We start from the raw sequence: 16,208 nt of genomic DNA on the forward strand, positions 1-16,208 counted from the left end.
TTCTTATAAAGTTTTGGATTTTTGGGTGTATCTAAACAAGGCCTTAATGAAGGTACTCTTCCTTCGTTGCTTCCTTCATCGTAAATCCAGTTTATCTGCAGCTAATTTCTTCTCGTTTTTTCATCGTTCGACAGACGGAGTTGTGAGTTGCCGATCGAATCGACGATGGGTCTATCAGGGCGGTTTCAGATTGAGGACAAACAAATATATTGATGAGAGCCCGTGCGCTTGTCTTATAACCGTATTTTTTTTTTGTCAGGCAGCCAACAATATTTAGATACAACTGATGACTCGTCGTCTCATCTCTCGGACTCGTGTTGCTCGAAAATGCTGAAACAAAGTGATTGAGTTGCCGGCTGACTGTTGCTTAGGTGTTCGTGTCGACTCGTCGAGTACTCGGAGTTGCGCGACGGCGTGATGCACAAGCACAAACGACAAAGCAGCGCTGAAGCACGCTGAAGGAGCGCTGGGCTATGGACTTGCCTGTGTGCTTGTTTTTTACTGGGCCAGAGATCTCGTACACCTACAGCATACGTATCTGAAATTGGGCCTCTTCCTCCTTAAGGGCCCAGTGCAGCTGCCCAGCTTGAACCTCCCTCAGGGCCAGGCCTGCAAGGAGTGAAGGTTACAGTCATCTGTGGAAGCCAATCCTTCTAATTTGGCCTTGTTTAGTTCCAAAAATTTTTTCAAAATAAAACTATAGCACTTTTATTTGCATTTGACAAATATTGTTCAATTATAAACTAACTAGACTCAAAAGTTTCATCTCACAAATTATAGATAAACTGTACAATTAATTATTTCTTTTATCTATATTTAATGTTCTATAAATATGCCGTAAGATTTGATGTGATGGAGAATTTAAAATATTTTGTAAACTTTTTTGGAAACTAAACAAGGCCTTAGTCTTTTTCTGGATTCCACATTTTCCACTGAGAAAGTTATATTTCTGGATAACCGGCACGATATGTGGCCCAGTAAAAAAAGTTGTATTTCTGGATAAATCACATCTTTTGTTTCATGTACGGCTCGCAGGACCGTGTCCCTCCAACGATTGATTCCATGTTTCTCTTTGTTTTCATCCTAAATGCGACGAGAAAGGATAAAACGACAATATCACAAGGTAATCTGGGGAAATTGCATCTGTTTATTTGCAGCCCCCCTTCTGCTATGTTCGTAGCCGTTTATTGTTTTTGGAAATAAAGTATCATCGTGTAGGTCTTTTTGGAAGAAAAAAAAGTGTTTGTGCTTTGTATCAGTCTCATAAAATACATGTAATTGTTAGATGACGGAGTAATTGTTAATGTGAGATTTGATATGTACTAATTTTTATCCTGCTATATTCAATAATTATTGCATTTTTTTTGTTACAAAGTATACACGCAAATACTCACGACACACGCGCATACTCATCTTCTTTGAACACATGTATGCAAACTCTACATAAAAACATTGTCTACCACTAGAAGTATAATATTATAAAATCTTGTAATAAATTTAGAAAATACAAGCACCATGTCAAGTCGAGCAATTAAACTAAGGCCTTGTTTAGTTCCCATCAAAATCTAAAATTTTTTCAAGATTTTTCATCACATCGAATCTCGCGGCACATGCATGAAACACTAACTATAGACGAAAACAAAAACTAATTATACAGTTTGCCTCTAAATCATGAGACAAATCTTTTAACTCTAGTTAGTCTATGATTGGATAATATTTGCTACAAACAAACAAAAGTGCTACAGTAGCAAAATCAAAAAAGTTTTCACATTTAAACAAGGCATAAGAGGGGGCAGGTTCCACCAAAAAAGGTAAGATCAGTTCACAATTGTATATCGAAAAATGGTTACATCATGCTAAGGGTAAATTTCTTAGGCGTGACACTTACAGGAACGACTACAAACGTTAGGTTATTAGAGAAGACCATCTTAATTATGGCTGTGAAGCGTACAACCGCATATGTTTCTGAATTTTCATGGTCTGAGACAGAGACCGAGTAACGAAACACGCTGTCGGCGACGCGTGCGGCCTTGCAGTTGCAGACACAGCCAACATACTAGTCCGCACTCGCCTGCGGCTGCAGCCGTTTGCTACGGCTCCAGCGTATGGCCGTATGGTATGGGCCGTATGGGTGGTCCATCGTCCACACGTACGTGACAAAAATGCCGCCTTCAGTTGTCTGAACGACCACTGGTCCATCCGGAACTGAACAAGCGCCACCGGCCCACCCCGCGACAGCCAACAGGTCACTTGCCCTTGCCCAGGCCTGCTCACACTCACTCGGGGAAACTCCTGCACCGCCGGGCTTCGCTGCGCCGAGCGCGACTCGCGGGACGGGACCAAACGGAACCAGTCGCCATCCACCCGTGCTCGGAGCTCCTACTTGTCTGTATACACATGCCAGGGCCAGCCGCACACACAGCTCCGGGCCGGCGACGCCAACGGCGATGCACCTGTCGGTAGCTCAAAGCGACCCCCATAGGCTCCATGCCGATGTAGCACTACCATGCAAGGTTGTCAAACGTAAAGATCGAATTGTTGTTAGCATAAACATCGTAGGAAGTAGGAACATTATAGATTTTGCTGACTACTATGATCATAGTAGTACTCGTTCTAGCACTTTTTTCCATGAGCTAATGATTTGGAGAATGATATGGCTGGGCACCTAGAGGGCTACAGAGTAGAGTTTAGGGTCGCTTTTAGCAACGTGACAGTGTAACCAACAGCCGAGCCCCCGCAGAGTACATTCGATTCCACGCCGGAGAAGGATCCGCACACATGGGCAGAAAAAAAAGCGTCGCCGGGCGGGGGCGTGCACCGGACGGGAGGCCACGGCCAGCAGTGGACGGGTATAGTACAGCGCGACGGCCTTTTCCGGCAGCAGCCTTGTGCTTTGCTTGCTTCAGCGGGCGGCTATGCTCTGAGAGACGCCCAGAAAAAAGGTACACAGAAGGCTGTAGCGGACGAAATGCCGCGCGTCAAAGCTTAGGCCTTGTTTAGTTCCCAAAAAATTTTACAAAATTTTTCAGATTTTCCGTCACATCGAATTTTTAGACACATGCATGAAGTATTAAATATAGATAAAAATAAAAACTAATTGTACAGTTTAGTCGGAATTGACGAGACAAATCTTTTGAGCCTAGTTAGTCTATAATTGGACAATATTTGTCATATACAAACAAAAGAGCTACTGTAGCAATTTTGCAAAAAAATTTCCAAAGTAAACAAGGCCTTAACGAATGTGAGGGTGGCCTGGACAGGCGACGGAGCTTTTGTTCCGATCTCTCTGCTGATCTGATCTCTGCTGTTTGGCAAGGGGGAAATAGAGCATTATGAGGTTGGTTTCAGTCAAAATTCTTCTCTAATAGTAATAGGAGTAGTGTCGAGTTTCTGGCAGGAGTTTTGTTCGCCGTTCAGCCCCCAAAGTCGTCGTCCGTACAACACGTTATACAGGGCTGCATTATGCAGTCGATCTGGAGGAAACTTCTCTCCGCGATTCCCGTCAGATAATACAATACAGATACAGTCCCTCCTCCCTCCTCGTCAAGTCGCCATGGCACTCCGTCGATTCCACGACCACGGTCCACGATCCACACGCGGGCGAGCTGTGTGCGCGCGGATGTGCGTGGCCGGCCATGTCCCCCACAGCCGCTGTGCTGTGTGCATTCGGTGGTTGTAGTGGAAAGCCGCGGAGGAGGCGACGAATCTCCCAACAGAAAAAAAGGGGAAATTCGCGACGACGATCTCTCGCCCTCCCCAGAGGCGCCATGCTCTCTACAGCTCAGCTTTCAGCTCTCTGTAGTTCTGCACGACAGCACGAGGTTCACATCCGCCGCTGTTCTACTTCTAGCCACGGCACGCAGCGCCGCGGCGGGCCACGTCACGTGCACACCCCCCCACGTCCCGACACGGCCTGCGAGGTAACCCCACTATGAAGTTCACAGACACGCACGAACACTGTACTGTACCTCACTCACACACCCACCGCTGAGACGACGACGAAACATTGACGAGAAAGCCACGGTGCCTCAGCTCGTCCTACCTCGCAGCAAACCCTGTCTCCCCACTGACATGCTGGCCCTAGTCTCTGCGGTCCCACCCGGCAGCGATATGTCAACTGACATGCTAGAAGATTGATTGGTCCAGGTGCCGATGGCCGTAAGATTTAACGGTGGGTACCGCCGCTCGTGTGATCGTGTCCACGAACGGGCCACTTCATTTAACTGCTTCGCCACGCGACGAATGCTGACGCGGGTGGCTCTGGCAGGCGGGTCCCACGTATCATTGGCTCAGTATTGATGGTTCCCGGGCCGGCCTGCTGGTCCTTCGGTGTGACCGACCCGATTGAACACGCCGAAATGGCGGCTCGCTGCCTCGCTCGCTCCTCGCTTCACCGCGCACGGCCGCACCCGCACCTGAAGTCCTCAACCAGAACAAGCAGGTGTCGTCGCGAATCAGCTCCTGTACAGTTATTCCCTGACTCGTGGGCCGTGCGTGTTGCCTGGACTACGGGTCCCAGGTGTCAGTGTGCTGGTCCTTCAAAGGAGCAGCATCGGCTCCCTCTATCCTCGTGGAGCGTAGAGCGCACACACTCGTTTGCCACTTCGGTGAGGCAGCCAGCTTCCTCGGCGTCGTCCTCCTTCCGGAGGCCACGCCAGAAACAGAAACGGAAGCAGCGACATAATTTTTTTTTCATTTTTTTCGGAGGAGAATTCAGGTTTTAGAGTAGTATTTTGTTTTCTACCACAGCTGTTCGATGAGGAGAGGAACGGAAGGTGTTGTGAGCGCGCTGCTCGTGGTGGTGGTGGTTGCTGGGCTGTTGCTGTCGTCGTCGTCTTCATCGTCGCCGGCGGCGGCGACGGAGGAATACGGCGTTGGTATCCACCGGCGTTCGCTCCACCAGCCGTTTTTCCCCATCGATTCCACGCCGCCGCCGGGGTTCGATGACTCGATCGTGCCACCGCCGCCGCCACCGGCGGCGGGGGCCGCGTCGGCGTCGGCGTCCAAGGGAGGCGGGCGGTCCTCGACCGGTCTCACCAACACCATCGCGATCGCGCTCGCCACGGGCCTCGTCGTGCTCGCGGTGGCGTTCTACTCGTGCTTCCTCCTTTGGCGCCGACGCTCCGACGGAGGAGGCGGGGGCGGCAACGGTCTCCGCGCCGTGAAGTCGGCGCCGCCAGGATCCGTCGCCGTGAGGGTCCCCAGCGACGTGGGGAGCAGCGCGCGGCACCAGCGGTCGCCGCCGCCGAGCTCGACGGCGTCCGACGCGATATACCTCGACCCGCTCACGACGATGGTGGAGGTGAGCCGGCACCGGCCGCCGAGTCCGGACCTTCGCCCGCTCGCGCTCGTGAAGCAGCCGAGCCCCGACCTCCGCCCGCTGCCGCCGCTGAAGCGGCCGGCGCAGCAACCCCCGCCTCCGCCGGCGTCCACGCCGCCGGCGACCACCACGGGGGATTCCTCCGACGAGGACGACCAGGCCACGTACTACACCGCGCCCAAGACCGCCAAGTCCTGGTTCAGCCGGAGCACTAGCCAGCGCAGCACCCTGGAGCAAACAGTGGCTGTGGCTCAACCACCCGCGCCTGCTCCCGTGCCCACGCCGACGCCGACGCAAGCTAACCCCCCACGGCCTGCTCGTCCGCCGCCGCCCCCACCGCCACCGAGGCAAAGGTTGCTGCGACCGATGCCCGAGGAGTCCCCACCCCCGGCCGTCCTCGCCAGTTTGGCGCTAACCAATTCCGCAGACCCCTCTGTTCAGGACAGGGGAGGCGAGAACCCGGATGGCGACGGCGGGAGAGCGCGGCCGCCGAAGCCACCAAGCCTGAAGCCGCTGCACTGGGACAAGCTCCGCGCCATTTCCGGCCGCACCACCGTCTGGGACCAGGTCAACAATTCCGACTCGTTCCGGTGCGATCCTCTCCCATTCGTGTTTCCACAATACCCCATCGTTCTGCACTGAGCAGGGAACTGCGTGGTGATTGGTGCAGCGTGAACGAAGCGGCGATGGAGAGCTTGTTCCTGAACAACTCCGGCGGCGCGGGGAATTCGGATCAGGCGGCGAGGAGGGGAAGCGCCGGGAAGCAGGAGAGCCGGCTGCTCGACCCGAAGAGGCTTCAGAATGTCGCGATCATGCTCAAAGTGCTCAATGTGACATCGGCTGATGTGATTGGAGCACTCATGCACGGTGAGTTTGTGCTCAGTTCTTTACAATCATAATTCTATACTAGTCTGGTCCCCAGCGAAGCTTGGAATTTTCTATAGCTCTCTTGTGCAATCCCAATGGCCACATGTCCTCACAGTACAATCTGGTTACTGCTAAACAAAGTACACACAGCAACTTGACAGGTGATTTGGGTGCTGCTGTTTGGTCCCCAGAAAATCTCAAGAACAGTTTTTAAATTTTCAAAAATCAAAATCTAGGTGTTTGGCAGCACTCCCGCGCTAGTGTCTGATCGCCAGAAATAGATGATTTGGCGCCTCTTTTTTTTAATGGCTGACTATTAACTCTTAAATACTACCAAAAAGGAACACTGTTGTTGGTTAGTAAAAAGGGAATGCTAATTAATTGGTGGAATTTCTCTTGGGATACATACTTAAATTTCTCTTGGGATATATACTTAAATTGGTAAATTTCAGGTTCATGAAAATATGTTCTATGCCATTGACATTCTAGTGGCTATTTGTTGTTCAGAATACTGCTGATGTTGACCTGTTGTGACTTTAAAGGTTTGCAAAATACGTTCACACTGTTTGCCAGATTAATTCATATGTTATGAGGGATCCTGCAGTTTGTAGAGTCGCACCACCGTGGCCCCCTCCCCCTCCTTGAAGCCCCCAAAAAACACAGATTATACCTGGAAGGCCTACACAACTATCATCCGTGCAAAACTCGTATTGCTTACCTAAAAAACCCTACCATACCAGAGAATCTCTCCTACTTCCCTACAAGGCACCTTTCTTTTGTTTAGATGTATGTTGATAGTGAAGGCTCCTATACCTGTCCTGCTTTTTGACCACAATTGTCACATCCAAGATTTCTTTGGTGAGGGGTTACTTTCATGATCACATAGACTAAATGCAACCCGTCCAACGAGGATCATTTTTACACTATTACTCCTTTATTAAATCTTTGAAAGGCACCATATGTTCCAAATAAGCTTCTGTTGCTGATAGTCCAGCTTCAATTACTGCCCCAAATAAAACCTTAATCGTATCTGCTCAAATAGTTATGTTGTTAAGATTTGATTAGCTGGTGTGGATATTTTTGTGAACCGTCCGTGATTTAGCACCATAAGTCATGTCCTGTAGGTCATAGTTTGATCAGGACGCAGATTAGGACATGCATTGGAGAGGCAAACTGCATATGTCACAAAGATGCAGTTTCTTTACCTTCAATGCTTCTTATTTGTCTTGTGATTATGTTGTATTACAGAAATATAATTTAAAACTTGGTAACAGATGTAGTTACGAGTGTTAAATTGGCAACTGATACTTAGGCCCTGTTTGGTTCCACCAACTAAATTTTAGCTAGCTAAACTTTAGTCACTTTAGTAGCTAAAGTTCCAAACACATTGACTAAAAGGGGCTAAAATAGTTTAGTTCCATTAGTCATCTAAGAGTAGCTAAAATAATTTTAGCTAACTAAAATTTAGTTGGTGGAACCAAACAGGGCCATAGTGTTGAACCCTCAGTTGCATTCCTTTTCTTTTTAAGAAAATGGAAGGTTTGGTAGACTTTACTGTCATTCACTTTTCCTAAAACTTGCATATCCATTTTGAGGCCATCCGCTGCTCAACTTCTCTCTTGCAAGTGATCTAAAGAGGACTTGAACCTGCGTGTGGGGGTTTACTTTACCGGCCATACCTCTAACCGGCTCAGGTTCTTATAAAAGTTAATGCAATAGATTCACTGATTTCAATTTCCATGATTATGCTGATATCATGGGTTATCCATACCAAATTTAGGTATTTTATTGCTTGATCTTAACTTGTTGATTAGTTGATGTGCTTCTTATAGTAAACAAACACATTGATCTTGTTAGTTGAATGTGTCATGGTTTATATCATTTTTTTTTCCTGGAGTATCATCTGACATTCAAGGCTAAGAATTCCTTATATGTTTAGAGTATTTGTTAGCTACAGAGATCCCAAGGAGGTTGATAATGGTTGAACCACTATTTTATTGCTAACAGTTCTCATCATGAATAGCAGTTGATAGTCTAGCTATCAAAATGAGGAACATATATTATATATCTTGATATGATTCCAGATAACACTTCTCAATTTCTTCTCAAAAAAAAAACTTTGTTGTGGCATGAATTCGGTGTGTTATGCGGTAATTGAAGCTTCAATAATTGCCTCTGTACTTATGGCACAGTCTGGGGTAGGAGCTTCTCAATTTCCCAACCAAATTAATTAATTAGTGAGTTGTTAATAACAAAAGAAAAGATAGATAAGTGGTCGGGTGTCCACTTCGTCCATGATTATTATGCTAGATTATCTTATTTCTTTTCTGTAGGGTATGCATTTTAAGGACTCTTAACAATTATTTCACCCTGGACAGTATACCTGCAGACATAATTAGCCCCATAATTAGTTCCAGAAATGATTTGTGTGACATCTGTCCCAAATTCCTTCTTATTGTAACACTTAGGTGCAGTCCTTACCTGGCATACACAAACCAGAATTATTAGCACCATGAACCTTTTGACGACAAATATTTAAGTAGTGATGTTATGACTTTGCAAGTTTATTTTGTTAGGGACTTCCTTTTGTAGAAATAAGATTTTGCTGTACATGGCATGGTAGTGGGCCTATGAATCAGTTGTTTTCTTATGCAGTCACATGGAAACATTGATTAGCTATATGTTGGATCTAACAAGCTTCAATTCCTGTCCCTTGTTTATTGTTCACAACCAACATATCTCATCTATACAGTTAGTTCAAATTTGATTGCAAGCATACCATTTACAGTACTGAGTTATATCCTTATATACAGTTGACGTGATACATGAGCCACATAATTAAAAATCACCAACAAATGGGAAATGCTGTGCATTAACACTGATAGTGATAGCCTATGAGTCACAGGGATAAGGCAGCATAGCACATTATCACCCTGTTCCAGATATTGACATGCACAGTCAATCTGCAGTTGATGTCCTCTTGATATTTTCAATTGTCATAAGTCAATCTGTGGTTGCTGTGGTCGTAGTTTGGAGCTGCCATCTGCCTTTTTGTTCCTTTAGCTGATGGTATTTGAATTGTTCAACAGGAAATGGAGATTTGGGGTCTGAGTTCTACGAAACACTAGCTAAGATGGCACCGACAAAAGAAGAAGAACTGAAATTAAAAGATTATAATGGGGATATATCAAAACTTGATCCAGCAGAGCGCTTTCTGAAAGACGTACTTGATGTTCCTTTTGCCTTCAAAAGAGTAGACGCAATGTTGTACAGAGCAAACTTTGGCACTGAAGCGAATTATTTAAAGAAATCTTTTGGAACGCTAGAGGTAAATGTCTATGATGATTTGAACTTTTATTATTTTAATTATCTGCTACAAACTACTTCCTCTGTTTAAAATTATAGTTCACTTTAGCTTTTGTCCTGGGTCGAACTTCTCTAACTTTGACTAAGTTTTTGAAAAATATATAACATCTACAAATTCAAATAATGCTCTATCACGACACATTTCATGGAGGACATAATAAAACTAATTTGATGTTCCATATGCTGTACTTTTTCCTATAAACTTGATCAAAGTTTAATTTGACTTAAGACATAGCCAAAGTGAACTATAATTTGGAACAGATGGAGTATGTAGTTGTTTTAAGTAAATTTACCACGTATTCAATTTTTCAGAAATAAGTTTGTCACATTCTAAATTTCTAACACATGTTTTAGTAATCATTCAAAGTAAACTGCTTCAAACTTTATATTTGCTCTAGGATTTGTAGCATTGATGCACACAGTTAAATACCTTGCGGATTTCGTACAAGTTCCTTCACAAATTCAGGCCAATTATCAAAACATAATATTTCTTCAGAAAATTTTCAGGCAGCCTGTACAGATTTAAGAAGCAGCAAGCTATTCTTGAAGTTGCTAGATGCAGTTCTCAAGACTGGGAACCGCATGAACGATGGAACTAATCGAGGCGAGGCGAGGGCCTTCAAACTTGACACCCTTCTAAAGCTTGCAGACATCAAGTCGACAGACGGAAAAACGACAGTGCTGCATTTCGTAGTTCAAGAGATCATCCGATCTGAAGGCTTTGGTTCAGATCAAACAGCAGCATCGAATCCCGGCAGCACCAGCAAGGAACAGTTCAAGAAGGATGGCCTGAAAGTGCTTGCAGGGCTCAGCAGTGAGCTCTCAAACGTGAAGAGTGCAGCCACTTTGGAGATGGACACGCTGGTCGGCAGCGTCTCGAGGCTCGAAACCGACCTCGAGAAGGTGAAGCTGGTCTCTCAGCTCAACCAGACATGTCCCGGTCAGGTCTCAAGCGAGAAGTTCTTCGAGGCGATCGACGCGTTCCTCGGACATGCTCAGGCGGAGATTGACACAGTGAAGGCAGCCGGCGAGAGCGCGCTGCAGCATGTCAAGGAGACCACGGAGTACTTCCACGGCGACGCCATCAAGGAGGAGCCTCACCCGCTGAGGATCTTCATGGTGGTGAGCGATTTCCTCGCGACGCTGGACCGCGTGTGCCGGGACGTCGGCAGGACGCCGGAGAGGGTGATGATGGGGTCCGGCAAGTCGTTCCGCGTCTCGGCCGGCACCTCCCTGCCGCAGCGCCGGAACGAGCAGCGGAGGGATCTCAGCTCCTCTGACGAGGATAGCTCTTCTGACTAGGAAACATCTTTTTTGATGCGTAGAATAGTTCGGATTCGAGGCCTGTGATTCTTGCAGAGTTGTTGAGCATGGGTAGCCAATGTCAGAACTCAGTAGATAAAAGTTACTGGGTAGTTTCTACAAAGGTTAAAATATATAGCTGTACAAAGACAAGGGTTTCTTGGGGTCGGTATGATGGTATATTTTCTCTGTTACGTTTGTAACTGTGATTAGTACAAAGACAAGGGTTATGCTTATGCAGATGGCGCCGGCTTACTGGACTGATGGTGACATAGTGTCATGTCGTAGAATTACGATAATAGGAGTATGCTGTACCAATATTCAACATCCAGCCAGCTGGGTGCGATGATAACTGATAAGGTTACTTCAGAAACAAGCCTGATCTGTCTCTGCATCTAGACCAGAGGAGGCTCAGTCATGGGTACACATGGAAGACACGATCTAGGTCGAGTCGCTCCCAGCATGATCGCGGAGGGCCTGGGGCTGGGGCTGATGAATGATGGAAAGGCACATGGAAGTACGAAAACAGATGGATACCGAATTGGTGACAACGAAGTAAAAAGGATGTGCCAGCACAGATAGTAGGAGAAAAGTGGGCCTAAAGTTATTCTTGTTCTGTACTTACAAAAGAGAACTATTACGCCCATTTTGCAATATCTAACTAATTGGAGTCCCCAACAACGACATTTACACGTTAATTATTGCGATATGTATAGAGAAGAGGATAAATTCTAAAAATCCTCACAAAAATTAGAAACACCGGCCATCAGTTTAGTAGCATAATAAAATCATCATTGATGATAATAACAATCAGATATATTATGCTATTATTAATTGTAGGGTTAGCAGGGAATGTGCTAGCAAAAAGAAAAACAACAACAACAACAAATAATAAGAAACATCTAGTCATTATAATACTACAATTGGATATATAATCTACTTAAAAAAACATCCAGTTTTTTCTATTATGCAAAGTATAATAAATAATTTAACACTCTAGATTTGCATCTGAAGTACCCCCCCCCGGCCTGTCTATGCCATTGAAAAAGACAATTTAAAGTATTTCATAAATCTAAATTTTAAGTAGGCACTTATGTTTAGGAAAGAAAATCTAAAATAAACCTATGCCATTATGAACACTCTAAACCTGTATTTGTACTGCACATCCCTATAACTCTATCATTATGAAGGAGAACCGACAAAATCTCTACTATTATCATTTAAATTACATATATGCTATTATAATACTTCTTAAATTAGCATCTAAATTACCTACATAGGTTGTTATTAAAATATTCCCTTCTAAATTACCAACATATATGACTATAAAATAGTAAATAACCATACAGTATGCATTCAAAAATAGAATTACTAATTTATAAACAACTAGCTTAAAATAAGCATACAAGATACGTGCCACCATGGAGACCAAAACATACATGCATAAGTTATAAATATATATATTTATGTAACTTAGCAATTACAAAAAATGTTTCCTTAATCATGCCCCATCTGAAAAAAATTATCTAAGTTGTTATTTTACATGGATAGTTTGATTGTAAGCACTTTTTTGATAAAAAAACTAGAAGGATATCACGTGTGTTACGTGACTTATTAGTATAAGCATTTGTATAGATTTTAGTAGATGACATGGAAAACTAAATGCATATTAGCAGTTGTTGTGTCTCACTAAAGTAGATAACTTGCATGAAGCGATTGATATGCTAGTGGGGTAGTAAGAGTGCAGTCTATGAGCTAGAATCTCCTTTTAATAAAACATAAAAGGAGGTTTTTGAATAAAAGGCATAAAAAAGACTATACTTTCAATTCTGATCTCTGGATACCTGCAAAAAAAATAATGACATCTTTTCGATTCTTTTTGAAATAATAATAAAAAATAATGATATCTGCAATGATTATTATTATATCTATATCTATATCTATATGGGTGTTTGGGCCGGATCAGTTCAAGAGTCCGTCTATGAACGGCCTCTCACAATGGGCTTTGTCTCACTAAAGGCCCAAGAGAAGTACGTAACAAAACCTGCCTACATTCCTTGCCAAGGTCCCACCCAGGCAGTTGGCCAGTTGCGATTTCCGTGTTGGAATGGAACCACCATTCTCCCGTGCGCCGGCGTTCAAATCCGCCCCGCGTCGCCCGCCACAAATCCAGCTCCGCCTCCGCCTCCCCCTCCCATCCATCCTCCCCCTCCTTCCTCTCAGCATCGCACATTTCGCACCAGCTTTCTCTCTCCTCTCCCGCCCTTCCCGCGAATGGCGCCGCCGCCCACGCTGACGTCGTCTCGGTCGTCTCCTTCGCTGCCCTTGTCGCCGCACAGGCCCGCGCTCCGGCCGGGCAGCCTGCAGCGGCTGCTCCGCCCGCCGGACCCGTCCGACGACGACGACTCGTCCGCCCCGACGCCGTGCTCGCGGTCGCGCTCCCGCGCCCGTAGTGAGCGTGCCCTGCTCCAGGTCACCAACATCACGCCGGCGCTCTCCGGCGCCGACCCCTTCTCAGGCCACCACGGCTTCTACCTCCGCCTCTCCGACTCGGCCCGCTCCTGCTACGTGTCCCTCCACGCCGACCACGACGACCTCATCCTCGCCAACGGCCTCCACATCGGCCAGATCATCGAGGTCGACCACCTCGTGCCGTCTGTCCCGGCGCCCGTGCTCCGCGGCTTCCGCGTCCTCCCCGGGCGGTACCCCTGCGTCCAGCAGGACTCCGGCGATGACGACGTCGTCAAGGACAAGGAGGTCGTCTCCGAGCGCCCGCGCCGGCCGTCGCCGACGCCCCCGCTTCCGGATAGGAGGGGACGACAGGCGAGCTCGCCTGCCGCCATCGGCCACTGCCACAGGTCACGGTCGACAACTAATCTGTCCGAGGCGGGATCGCCGGCGGCGTCGACGGCGAGGAGGAGGGAGAGCATGATGAAGAGCTTGAACTCCCCGAAGAACCTGAGGAAGATCAGTGTCCCGTCCGTAGACGGCAACAGCAGCGATGACGAGGACACGTCGGATATGTCGTCGTCGTACTCGTCGTTGTCCACGGCCAGGAGGAACTGGGATTTCAGCGGGAGCATCAAGGACGTGAGACCCATCGCTCCCCGGAGACGTAGCAACAGTGTAAAGCCATTTCTTGCAGCCCATATATAGAACTAGAAGTGTCCACTTCACCAAAGTGACTAGAAATCAAGCTAATTCAGTGGGGTTTGCTGTATCGTGCAGGTTTCTCCAGGTAAGACAGGATCAAAAACCATTGCACACCAGAACGACGTGGCGAACGATCCACTGGAGTCCGTGAGGAGAAAGGCAGAGAAGGCGTTCAAGGTGCTCTCAAAGAGGAACAACCACGCGTCTATCAAGGCGCCCAGAGACAGCTCCTGTGCCGCCACACCGATGTCGCAGAGTGCCTCATCGAGTGGCATCAAGTGGTGCGAGAACAATGTGATATGGAGCTCACTCTCCTCAAGTTTGGTGCGTCATGGAAAGGTATGCTACTTCACTCGTTCCTTTTTCTTTTTAATCTATCCTTGAATTTGTGCCGTCGAAGTTTCTACTAGCTAGCACACCGTACACGGCATGCTGTTCTTCTCTTCTGATACCCCCAAGAAGCTAATTCTGCCTCCCATGGCACATTGGCACTATGGCAGGAAGCAATGAAGCAGAGAGACATGGCATTGCAAGCTGTGCTTGATGGACTGCTAGAAGCATCTGCCACTGAGAAGTTGATAAAATGCCTGAGGTGAGTAACGCTGAAAGAATGTGTTAATATGATGTGTAACATGTGTTTACGGTAAAGTACTAGTATGAGAAAACTGGTATCCGATTTATCTCAAAAAACAAGTAACAGTAGAATCAACTTTCTAAATCTTCAGAAAATGTGTATGGTGTAAGCAGCAGCAAGTCAGCAACTCAATATTCATTCCTCTCTCTTTTCAGCAAATACTCTGAACTGCATTCTGACAAGGACGATGACCCAAAGGAGCTCATCGGCAGGTTCTTGAAATTATCTCAAGAACTGGATCATGCTATCTTCATAGCTCAGTCACAGGCCAGGCTCAGACACCCTAAAGCATGCTGTTCCAATTCAACATCCTCGGCTTCGCCGAGAGCTGCTACGAAGGCAGCATTGGACAGGAAGCAATCTGCCATCTCATGGGTCAGAGCGGCCATCGAAGCGGACCTGTCACACTTCTCCAGCCACACAAGAGGCACATCTGAATCTGCGAGGGCGTCATCAGTGGCTGAACTGAAACCAGTGAGCCCACTGTTCTCTTCCAAGGCGAAGTGCAACTGCAACAGCAGGCTCTCAAAGAAAACCGCTGATGCTTCCACCGAAGGCGGCAGCCTGAATGCAGCAATGGACTTGGCTGTCGCGATGCGCTCTGACGGCAACCGTTGGTTCCTCAAGTACATTGACAAGTTCCTGGATGACATCGAGAGCGACTACGCGACGACGTGTGATTCCCAGGTCGCGGGCTTTCTGCAGCAGCTGAAGAAGGTGGATGACTGGCTCAACCGTGTCGTGCGGCATGAGAGGATGTTTTCCATTGAGAGAAGCAGCAAAGATAGTGTGTTGTCCGAGGAAGAAGAGAGTGATGCGTGCGAGAGAGTACGGAGGAAGATATATGGGGCACTCCTCAGACATGTGCAGTATGCTGCTATGGCACTCGAGGGTGTCAACAGTGTAACTGATGAAGATAAAGAACTGTAGACTGTAGGCCTGTAGTCAGATCAGACACACATAAAAAAGAGCAAATTGCCAAATAGGATGTTATTGTGCAGCATATTGTCTGTCGAATGCTTTGGTGTTGAGGTTTGATACTTGAATACTAATTTGTTGCAAATTAGTTGCGCTTATAAATGTCGATCGCTCGGAAAACGTATAGAACCAGATGACTGGAAACAGATAGGTGATGAATTTGGATTTCCTGCGTCTGAACCAAACACTATGTTTAACTCGTCGCAACCGACCGACAGTCTGTTTCTGCTAAGCACCTAGCGACCTACTCAATCTATTCCAAATTGTAAGTCGTTTGACTTTTTTAATATCAAGTTTGACCACTCGTCTTATTCAAAGTTTTGTACAAAATATCACTTTTTTTGTTGTGTATTGGTTTATTAATAAAAGTTCTTCAAGAATGACTTAAATTTGATTATATTTGCACAAATTTTTTTGAATAAGACGAGTGGTCAAACTTGGGGTAAAAAAAGTCAAACGACTTACAATTTGGAATGGAGGTAGATATCATTTATATGAATCGACCAACAGATAGATTGATAGAATATTGTTAATTGTTTTTTTTTTCTGAGAACGCACGAGAGCTGTGTTTTGTTTGTATTATAGAGA

General features: G+C 46.4%; 2 protein-coding genes and 1 long non-coding RNA gene across 3 annotated transcripts; all 3 read left to right on the forward strand.

Annotated features, from left to right (window-relative positions):
* LOC110432192 lies at positions 13 to 361 on the forward strand. The gene is made up of 2 exons (XR_002449604.1): positions 13 to 52; positions 135 to 361. It is a non-coding gene; the product is annotated as an uncharacterized LOC110432192 (long non-coding RNA).
* LOC8058382 (formin-like protein 13) lies at positions 4,491 to 11,119 on the forward strand. The gene is made up of 4 exons (XM_002460900.2): positions 4,491 to 5,910; positions 5,991 to 6,187; positions 9,277 to 9,515; positions 10,061 to 11,119. The coding sequence occupies exons 1-4, from the start codon at positions 4,757 to 4,759 to the stop codon at positions 10,853 to 10,855; spliced, it is 2,385 nt and encodes a 794-aa protein (XP_002460945.1). The 5' UTR covers positions 4,491 to 4,756; the 3' UTR covers positions 10,856 to 11,119.
* Positions 12,854 to 15,722, forward strand: LOC8078979. The gene is made up of 4 exons (XM_021453617.1): positions 12,854 to 13,981; positions 14,084 to 14,347; positions 14,509 to 14,600; positions 14,798 to 15,722. The coding sequence occupies exons 1-4, from the start codon at positions 12,854 to 12,856 to the stop codon at positions 15,570 to 15,572; spliced, it is 2,259 nt and encodes a 752-aa protein (XP_021309292.1). The 3' UTR covers positions 15,573 to 15,722.

The sequence above is a fragment of the Sorghum bicolor genome, chromosome 2 (assembly GCF_000003195.3).
Source record: "Sorghum bicolor cultivar BTx623 chromosome 2, Sorghum_bicolor_NCBIv3, whole genome shotgun sequence".
Taxonomy (NCBI): Eukaryota; Viridiplantae; Streptophyta; class Magnoliopsida; order Poales; family Poaceae; genus Sorghum; species Sorghum bicolor.

Excerpts from the sequence above, each read along its gene's own strand:
- LOC8058382 (XM_002460900.2), top strand. The coding sequence starts at position 4,757 with ATGAGGAGAGGAACGGAAGGTGTTGTGAGCGCGCTGCTCGTGGTGGTG. Across the intron at positions 6,188-9,276 it reads GATTGGAGCACTCATGCACG|GAAATGGAGATTTGGGGTCT; the intron begins GTGAGTTTGTGC and ends ATTGTTCAACAG. Across the intron at positions 9,516-10,060 it reads AATCTTTTGGAACGCTAGAG|GCAGCCTGTACAGATTTAAG; the intron begins GTAAATGTCTAT and ends GAAAATTTTCAG.
- LOC8078979 (XM_021453617.1), top strand. The coding sequence starts at position 12,854 with ATGGGCTTTGTCTCACTAAAGGCCCAAGAGAAGTACGTAACAAAACCT. Across the intron at positions 14,348-14,508 it reads GTTTGGTGCGTCATGGAAAG|GAAGCAATGAAGCAGAGAGA; the intron begins GTATGCTACTTC and ends GCACTATGGCAG. Across the intron at positions 14,601-14,797 it reads AAGTTGATAAAATGCCTGAG|CAAATACTCTGAACTGCATT; the intron begins GTGAGTAACGCT and ends CTCTCTTTTCAG.